The following is a 10,000-nucleotide window of genomic DNA, read 5'->3' on the forward strand; positions in this document are numbered from 1 at the left end:
GATCAAAAACAGAACTTACGTGTGAGTTCTATTCTTGCTTTTTTCTAACTATCACAAAACATAATGCTGCCAATGACAAACTTCATCCATTGTCAGGGTACCCACGCTTTCTCATACATTTATATTCAAAGACTTTTCAAGGACTCTCCAGGAACGACTCCCTGAATTTCTAGGAACTAACACAAAAGAGACAAAACCTAGGTGGCTTTTCAGAAACTCAGAAACAAAAATGAAAAGGAGGATTTCTCAGTTATGGTGTTACAGTGATGGCACGCTATGTGGTTTCTTGCCCTTTCTAACACAAAATAAGTGAATTCAAGCACCTTCAATAACCCATCTACGTCTCTCTTCAAAAACTTTCAAGCCCTTGATGTGTTTTTATTTTTTTCAATTCACAAGCTCTCAAGGTTTTCAAATGCCACCTGTAGGAACTCTGCTTGATACAAAGTGCTACATCCATCATGTAAGGGATAACGGCCGCCGAGGTGTCCTGTTATACGGGATTAATGGACAAGGACGAGAGGCTAAGAACGAGTTGCCTCCGCCCAAGACAAGTCGCTTATCACCCGGTTGCCACTATAGGCTATAGTCATGCTTTTAGACCACGCAAAGGAAACAAGCGGTTCTGTTTAAAAAGGAGCCGACTTGTTCAGTTTGTTGCACAACTTTCTTTGGTCCTATAATAGTGATAGCGTGGAACTTGGAACTTGTTTGCAGTTGATTCCATTGTTGCAAAGCCTGCTTCCAGGCTCAACTGTCATCCTACTATGGTTGTTATAATTAACATTCATAAGCATTGATATGGAATGGTGATGGTAACTTTTTAAAAAAAGATCTACTTCAATCTACTTCAAAAAAGTATGTCTTCGCTCCGGGTGATAACTATCTATAAAGCAAAAAGTATTTGTCTTGTCTGTGTGTCTGCGTGTGTGTCCGGAAAGTTTTCAGACCATTTCATGTTTGCCACATTTTGTTTTAGACTCATCTTTGGGATGTATTCAATTATTTTTTTTTTCTCGTCAATATAGACACAATACTGCAAAAAAGCAGGTGTTTGGAGTGTTTTGTAAATGTACAAAATATAAAAGACTGAAATAATCCATTTACATAAGTATCCAGGTCCTATGTTATTTCGATCAATGCCTCTTGAGATGCTTCTAGAACTTGATTGGAATCCATCTGTGCGTAAATGAATTGATCGGACATTAATAGGAGAGCCACACATATGTCTATACAAGGTCTCACAGTTGATGGTGCATGTCAGAGTGAAAACCAGATGAGATCCAGAGTTCCTATGTGAAGATGAGAGAGGCTCAGTATTGAAGAATTGTGTGTAGATTGGAGTATTGGATTGTATTGTGTGTACAGTAGATTGATGAGAAAAAAAAAATCCATTTTAAGATGAGTCTGAAACATATCAAAATGTGGAAAACTAGAAAGGGTCTGAGAACTTTCCGGGCGCACTGTACAGTATGTTGAATCATCCAACCATTGTCACACTTGCTGAGTGTGTTTCTGCAGACCTAAGTGATGAGTGCAGTGGTTAGTGTGAAGTTGTTCTGATGTGAAAAACATATGGACCCTTTCAAGAGAGTTCCATTATCAGCATCATAGTTGGCCCCACAAGACTTCCTTTTTAACATTCCATATGTTATCTTAATGCAGAGGAAGTAGATTGGGGCCCAAATAGAACGTTCAAGCATTGTTTTTGTTTACCTTGTTGAAAGGGTCCATAGATATGGGCTGTCTCAAATCGCATCCTTCCGTCAGTATACTGCTAGTGTAGCACTGAGCGCTTACTTGCATTGTGCCCACTTTTCAATGGTTAGTATTGTCCCAATATCTGAACTATATACTTTAACTAAGTATTTGAAGTGTGCAAGTAGGGGGTTTGAGACACAGCCATAATTAAATACAACATTCCAGTGGGTCCAATTTAGAAGTGGCCACTTCATTCACGCTTTTCGTGATTCATGCAGCTGCGTGAAATGTACCCCAGCCAGTTGTGCCACAGCTGGGGCCTGCATTAGTGCTTTTAAAGAGAGTCCAGCGCTGGTCACTGGCACTGCTTTGTGTTAGCCCTCACCTCTGAGTCGTCTTCAGTCTGGTCCACTGTTCGGTTGTGTGGCAAGAAGACTGGAGGAGAGGAGACAAGGGTGTGAAAACACTTAACACACACTGTATTCCCTTAGCACACACACACACACACACACACGCACGCACACACACGCACACACACGCACGCACGTCAAATCTGTTGTGTTTTCAATGTTATGGTGTTTATTTACATTGATGAATATAGGCCTATTTGAAGTTGCAAATCAGTGAGATACTGTATGTGTTCACAGTCTTCCCGTATGCAAATACAGGACAGCCGTGAAGAGTGAGAATTAGACTGGTGACCAAAGGACCGGTTTCGGACCGGTAGAACAATTGTGGACTGGGGAGTGATTGAACAGCGCTCTCTCCTTTCCACCATGGCTGAGGTGCCCTTGAGTGAGGCATCTAACCCCCAACTGCTCCCCAGGCACAGTACCAATGGCTGCCCACTGCTCCCCAGGCACAGTACCAATGGATGCCCACTAGGCACAGTACCAATGGATGCCCACTAGGCACAGTACCAATGGCTGCCCACTGCTTCGGGCGTTTGTGTGGGCTCTATACCAGAGACTTTCTAATGAGGAGACACAGCACTCAAAAAATCCTCCATAGAAATGCATTAAGTTAGTTTTAACGCCAATATGGCTGTTGCCTACACATATCCCACCCCTTCCTCGGCAAAACGTTGACATGTGAATACATTGAGCCAATCATGTGGTGTGATGTGAATACATTGAGCCAATCAAATGGTGTGTTGTGAAGACATTGTGTGAATCATGTGTTGTGAACTCGCCGCTGGAACAAGGTTGGTGTCGTGAAGCCTTGCGCAAGCGCATTTCTGCAGAATAGGATGCCCGATGAGTGCCCAAAAAGCATTGCAATATGGCCGCTGAGTGGAGGGACTTCTGACACAATTTCCCTCGGGATGAATAACAGTATCTATCTATCTATCTATCTATCTATCTATCTATCTACCTATCTATCTATCTATCAGCAGTTTTTCCCCAACTAGCAATTAGATTATGTACAAATGTCTGCTTTTTTCACTTATTCTCGATGGCTAAATCTCAAAATTGGCCTTATTTCATTGTTCGTGTCATTACATGCAAATGTGTTGAAATAGTTGTCATAACTAGTTGTCATAGTCTGTCTAACATATATAAATATATGTGACCTGACCACAGGAACATCAGGGTGTATAGAGAGATGTACAGTGGTGCACAGCTCTGACCAAGGGATGTTTTACTTGGTCATTTTTCATTTGTACAATGCTATAAAAGCCTTTTATTTATTTATACTATCAAAAGAAAAACACTTTGAAACATATCCACTCTCTTGCAATAAATCCCCTTCACACACAATAATGTGTAACTTTACAAGACAAAACAGTTTGACTATCTTAACATAAACAAAGGACTTGTCATTTTGATTGCACTGACAGTTTCATTGGTATACATATTTGCTTTTGAGGCATAAATAAAGCATTTTGAGCAAGATACACACTTTTGCAGGTAAAGCACTATGCAGTGCAGTTTACTCTAATTGTTTTGAGAACTGCACTAACTGTTGTGCAAATGTAAATGTTAAAGGTGCCATGTGTAATATCTGCCAAAAAATCAATTCATACTCCACATTCCATAAAAGATGGGGGCAGTATACCTCCAGAACGTGAGTTGGTCTACCCTAGAATAACAACCGAGAAACGTGTATTGCAGTTTGGCTGGCGGTTATGTTGCCCGCATACCGCCTCCCATGGCCGAAACTGGTATTATGACACCTGTCGGGCTGTGGCTAGTAATTTAGCATGCTAATTCTGGTTGATATCTCTGCAGCACTATACCTTGGCATTTTTTTAATGACATCATCGCCCTTATTTCTTCTCATTCGTTTGATGCGTGTAGCTCATTTTGGATATTTTTACCTCAATTCTTACACATGGCACCTTTAAGCGACTGAGAAAAACTGCAATAAATAACATAATAATTTATAGAAGAAATTAAACATGCCCCATTAGATGAAACTAGCTAACTAACATCTTATATAAAGGGGAGCAGTCTGAAACAGTCTGAAAGCAGTCTGAAAAGCAGTCTTGGGACATAACATGAAGTTCATCATTTGTCCACTAGGTGGCATCACAATCTATCATTTCATTAGTAAGCAAAAATCTAGCCATCCCTCAACTGGGTCAGCAGCTAAATCTGACTATCACAAGTGTTCTCCCCGTCTCTCACACACACTCTCAATCACACACACACACACACACACATACATTCACACCCATAAACACGTCTTTTCTCCCATTCATGAAAACAAAAAAGTCTCACACATCCTTACATTTAAAACTATGCACACACACACAGACACAGAGACAGACACAAATAGCCTCTGGCTGAGGGCAAACTCTTCTGTGGCAGAGAGAGAGGGAACAAACGAGTGAATGAAGGAGTGAACGACCTTGAGGGAGGGAGGGAGACCTACTTCCGTCTGTGTCCTGTGAGTCCTCTGGGGGGCGCCCTATTTCCTCACTCCGCTCGTCAGCCACGGGTTCCTGGGAGGGCATGACTGGATCCTGACAAACACACACACACACACAGGTACGTGGTACGTCACTGTCAGTGATCACACACACACACACACACACACACACACACACACACACACACACACACACATGTATGTGACTGTCAGTACTTTCTGACCATATCACTGTTATGCTAATGCCTGCATACAGACAAAGAGTGAAAGCAAACAAACCGGTTCGCACAGGTAAAAGTGTGGCCTGGAGCCTCTGATGCTCTTCAAGACTGCTTTGACACAACAGACTGGGAAATGTTTAAGCAGGCAGCCACTTACAACAACCAGACAGACATAGAGGAGTATACAGACACCGTAACCTCTTACATCACCAAGTGCATTGATGATGTGACCCACACAAAAGACATCATCACTCGGGCTAACTGGAAGCCATGGCTGACAGGGGATGTCCTCAGGCTGCTGAGGGCCAGAGACAAAGCCTACAGAGCTGGGGATGAAGCTGGCATGAGAACAGCGAGAGCCATCCTGTCCCGTGGCATCAAGGAAGCAAAAAAGGAATACACTCACAAGATAACCACCCACTTCAAAGACAGCAGGAACCCACAAAGCCTATGGCAGGGCATTCAGGCCTTCACGGACTACAAGCCCGCGCCACAGAGCTGTGAGAGCAACATCCCTCTGCTCAACAATCTGAACCGCTTCTTTGCTCGCTTTGAAGCACAAAACAGCACTTGCCCACAGAAGACCCATCCCCCTCCACACCAGCAGCCTCTGTGCCTCTCTGCCGACAGTGTGAAGAGGACACTTGCTGCTATCAACATCCGAAAGGCAGCAGGCCCAGACAACATCCCAGGTCGTGCGCTGAAGGACTGCGCTGAGGAGCTTAAGGATGTCTTCACAGACATCTTTAACACTTCCCTGAAGCAAGCCATCGTCCCATCATGTTTCAAAGCTGCCACCATCATACCTGTGCCGAAGAAAACTGCTCCATCCTGCTTCAATGATTACCGCCCCTTGGCACTGACACCCATCATCATGAAGTGCTTTGAGCGGCTTGTCATGTCACACATCAAATCCATTCTCCCACCCACCCTGGACCCCTTCCAGTTTGCATACCGAGCCAAACGGTCCACAGAGGATGCAATCTGCTTTGCCCTCCACCCAGCCCTCACCCACCAGGAAAAAAGAGACTCATATGTGAGATTGCTGTTTATAGACGTCAGTTCTGCATTCAACACCATAATACCACAACAACTCATCTGCAAACTTGACAAACTGGGACTCAGTACCTCCCTCTGCAACTGGCTACTGGACTTCCTCTGTCAGAGGCCTCAAGTAGTACGTGTTGGCAATAATATCTCAAGCAGCATCACACTGAGCACGGGGGCCCCCCAAGGCTGTGTGCTAAGTCCGCTGCTCTTCACCCTGCTGACGCATGACTGCACTGCAACCCACAGCAACAACCACATAGTGAAATTTGCTGACGACACAACTCTGGTGGGTCTCATCACCAAGGGCGACGAGACTCAATACAGGTTGGAGGTCGACCTTCTGACCACGTGGTGCAGGGACAACAACCTCCTGCTGAACGTCAGCAAGACCAAGGAGATTGTTGTTGACTTCCGGAGAGGTCACACCCAACACCTGCCACTGACCATCGACGGTGCTGTGGTGGGGAGAGTGAGCAGCACCAAATTCCTGGGGGTGCACATCAGTGAAGACCTCTCCTGGACCACCAACACTGCATCACTGGCGAAGAAAGCTCAGCGCTGCCTGTACTTCCTGCGGAAACTCAGATGAGCAAGTGCTCCACCAGCCATCATGACCACATTCTACCGAGGCACCATTGAGAGCATCCTCTCCAGCTGTATCGCTGTGTGGGGTGGAAGCTGCACTGAATACAACAGGAAAGCCCTGCAGCGCATAGTGAACACAGCTGAAAGGATTATTGGTGCTTCACTCCCCTCCCTGAAGGACATTTACACCTCCCACCTCACCCGCAAGGCGACCACAATTGTGAGTGATGCAAGTCACCCCGCTCACAATTTGTTTGATCTACTGCCCTCTGGGAAGAGGTACAGAAGCCTGCGCTCCCACAGCACCAGACTCACCAACAGCTTCATACACCAGGCTGTTAGGATGCTGAACTCTCTCCCCCCTCCACCCTCAGCTACATAACATCCTGGACTTTGTACCCACTGGCTGCCTTGCACTACTCCACTTGCACTACTCCACTTGTACACTTTGCAACTTGTTGTTGTCCTGTTGTCCTGAAAACACTTCTGAACACACTTCTGCTGCTCTTACATAACTTGCACCACTATGCCACTTGCATACTTAGGTCAAACAGAACTACCTCAGCCATTTATTGGCCTGACTTTTCACTATTATATTGACTGTCTACTGTATGCACAATTGCACAATTTCAACCCAAAATTTTGCTGCTCTTATTTCTTCATTGTATGTGCCTTCTTATTTTACTTTTTATATTGTTTACTTGAATGTTATGTTTGTCTATGGACCTAATTGGTAAAATATGTCTTGTCTCCACCGTGGGATAGTGGGAAACGTAATTTCGATCTCTTTGTATGCCTTGACATGTGAAGAAATTGACAATAAAGCAGACTTTGACTTTGACAGTAATCTGGCACACACATACACACACACAAACACACACAGGGGATATGTCACTGCACTGTCGTAATATACATAAATGTACTGTATGTCACTATCAAAAAACAGACAGTGTGTGTGTGCGTGCGTTTGTACAGTGCCTGCAGTACTCACCATATGCCTTTGACAGGTCAGAGGTGACGAGTTTGTGACAGCGCTTATGAACCAGCAGTTTGCAGTTGATACACTTGTAGCCCTGCCTCCCCAGGCCCCCATATCCTTTTCACTGCAGTGGCCACAGTACGCTTTCTGAGAGAGGCAGGGAGAGATGGACAGATAGAGAGAGATGAATAGTTAGATGGATGGAATCGGTTGTGAAGAGATGAGTCGAGAGGAGGGAAAAAAGAGAAACAGAGAGTCAGGACCGTAATTTCCCAACTATTAACTAAATATGTTATTAATATGGTTTTGTTTTTTTTAACTTGCATAAAACACATGTCCTGCGGCTTATAAATACACAATGTGGCTAATACACAGGAAATTACTGTAGTAGATCATTGCAAGCAAATGACATAACATAACATGATATCAACCATCATAACAGTTAGAGTATGTAGACATGAGGCTCTCTGTTCCAACAATGTGTCAAGAGAGAAGAATGTACAGCAATGTAGAGCAATGGAGAGAGAGAGAGAGAGAGAGATCATTACAGGCTAATAACATTATATCAGTTAGTTATCACACTGTTTGAGTTCTATTCATGATCCTCTCTTCCATTCACATTACTACCAATTTGTCAATTCCAAGCAAAGCCAATCATAACACTCATAACATGTCCTGCAGTTCACTTCTCTGAAGAGCATGTAGTAAAATGTCACAGTGCTATAATGCTAAAATATCAGCACTCATGGAATACACCTCATCCAATCGAATAACTGGGCCATAACTAACAGCTTTATCATGCTTAGAATACCATTAGCCATTAGGGTCAGGCAGTCTTGACCGTGACTAACCGTGCGAGCAGCAGGCTAATGAACAGGTCTGGCGTGGGTGCCTTGAGGGCAGTGGGTAATACTATCAACCTCTGCTTGTGTCCACCCCAAGCCCTTAGACTGCCACTGTCCTTCGTCAACCCCAAGCCCTTAGACTGCCACTGTCCTTCGTCAACCCCAAGCCCTTAGACTGCCACTGTCCTTCGTCAACCCCAAGCCCTTAGACTGCCGCTGTCCTTCGTCCACCCCAAGCCCTTAGACTGCCGCTGTCCTTCGTCAAGAGCCACTAGCTGAAAGACGAGCAGGCTGTTCTGCATCATGACGGTGTTGCACGTGAAGAATGCATTAAAATACAGGTTTCTATTTGTATCTCTTTGTTACGCATCATTTCTCTCTGAGACATGAGACAGCTGCTTCTACAGCAGGGAAAAAAACAAGCTCAACCTATACACCTGCACATGCACACACACACACGCACACACACATAGAAACAATCTAGACACATGGATAAGTTCCTTCCTCATCTGTCTGTCTGTGAGTTTAGTTTAGTTCCTGCACTGTCACACGTCACACAGGGAGAAATCTAAGCCTCAGAGGATAACTAATAACTTTCAGGCACGATGAGGATGAACAGAGAAGAGCGAGGGAGAGAGAGTATAAGTATAAGTATATATACTTTTTTTGATCCTGTGAGGGAAATTTAGTCTCTGCATTTAACCCAATCCGTGAATTAGTGAAACACAAACAGCACACAGCACACACCGTCTGGGAGTCTGTAGTGGGTCAGTCTGAGCACACACTAATCCCGGCGCAGTGAGCTGCCTGCATCAACAGCGGCAGCTCGGGGAGCAGTGAGGGGTTAGGTGCCTTGCTCAAGGGCACTTCAGCCGCGGCCCACTGGTCGGGGCTCGAACCGGCAACCCTCGGTTACAAGTCCAGAGTGCTAACAGTGGGCCACGGCTGCCCCAGAGAGAGAGAGAGAGAGAGAGAGAGAGAGGAGAGAGAGAGAGAGAGAGAGAGAGAGAGAGAGAGAGAGAGAGAGAGAGAGAGAGAGAGAGAGGAGAGAGAGAGAGAGAGAGAGAGAGAGGAGAGAGAGGAGAGAGAGAGAGAGAGAGAGAGAGAGAGAGAGAGAGAGAGAGAGAGACGAGAGAGAGAGAGAGAGAAAACAGACAAAAGAAGGAAAAAAAGAGAGGGGAAAGATAAAAAGGCTCCTGCATATGGATGTAGGAGAATTGCTAATAAACACAACCCACACACAGAGACAGACAGACAGCTCAGGGCTCTTTGTTTCTATGACTCAGAGCTGAGCGTTAGCTTGTGATAAAGTCAATAAGGAGAGAGCAGACACTGTATATTACATGTGATCTGTTCCCGGATCCCAGCCGAAGCAGGGCCACATCAGAGCCAGATGTGCTCTGCTGTGTGCTGCTCTGAGTTAATTGGAATCAGACTGACCCACTACAGACTCCCAGACGGTCTGCATCTCTCTATTGTCCTTCGCTCTCTCTTTCTCTTTTCTTTCTCTCTCTCATTCTCTCTTTCCATCTATCTCTCATCCATTGTCTCTCTCGTCTATTCTCTCGCTCCGCTCACTCCTCCACCCACCCATCTCTCTCCATCACTCTCTCCCTCCCCATCAGATAGCTTCTCTCTCTCTGCCAGTGGGTCAGACCTGCAGAGTGATGGATGTCAGCTCTCATTACCATGGTCATTAGTGACAATTAGCTCATCCACATCTCTCTCTCACACACACACCACAC

At 45.0% G+C, this 10,000-nt stretch overlaps 1 protein-coding gene across 1 annotated transcript in view; it reads right to left on the reverse strand.

Moving 5' to 3' along the window:
- Positions 1–10,000, reverse strand: part of prkcz (protein kinase C, zeta) — a 145,984-nt gene that overhangs the window by 48,170 nt on the left and 87,814 nt on the right. Inside the window, 5 exon segments of the mRNA XM_042097363.1 lie at positions 2,087–2,136; positions 4,579–4,669; positions 7,423–7,446; positions 7,448–7,525; positions 7,528–7,557. Of these exon segments, the coding sequence (XP_041953297.1) occupies positions 2,087–2,136; positions 4,579–4,669; positions 7,423–7,446; positions 7,448–7,525; positions 7,528–7,557 (273 nt within the window).

This window comes from Alosa sapidissima, chromosome 7, assembly GCF_018492685.1.
Source record: "Alosa sapidissima isolate fAloSap1 chromosome 7, fAloSap1.pri, whole genome shotgun sequence".
NCBI classification, from domain to species: Eukaryota; Metazoa; Chordata; class Actinopteri; order Clupeiformes; family Clupeidae; genus Alosa; species Alosa sapidissima.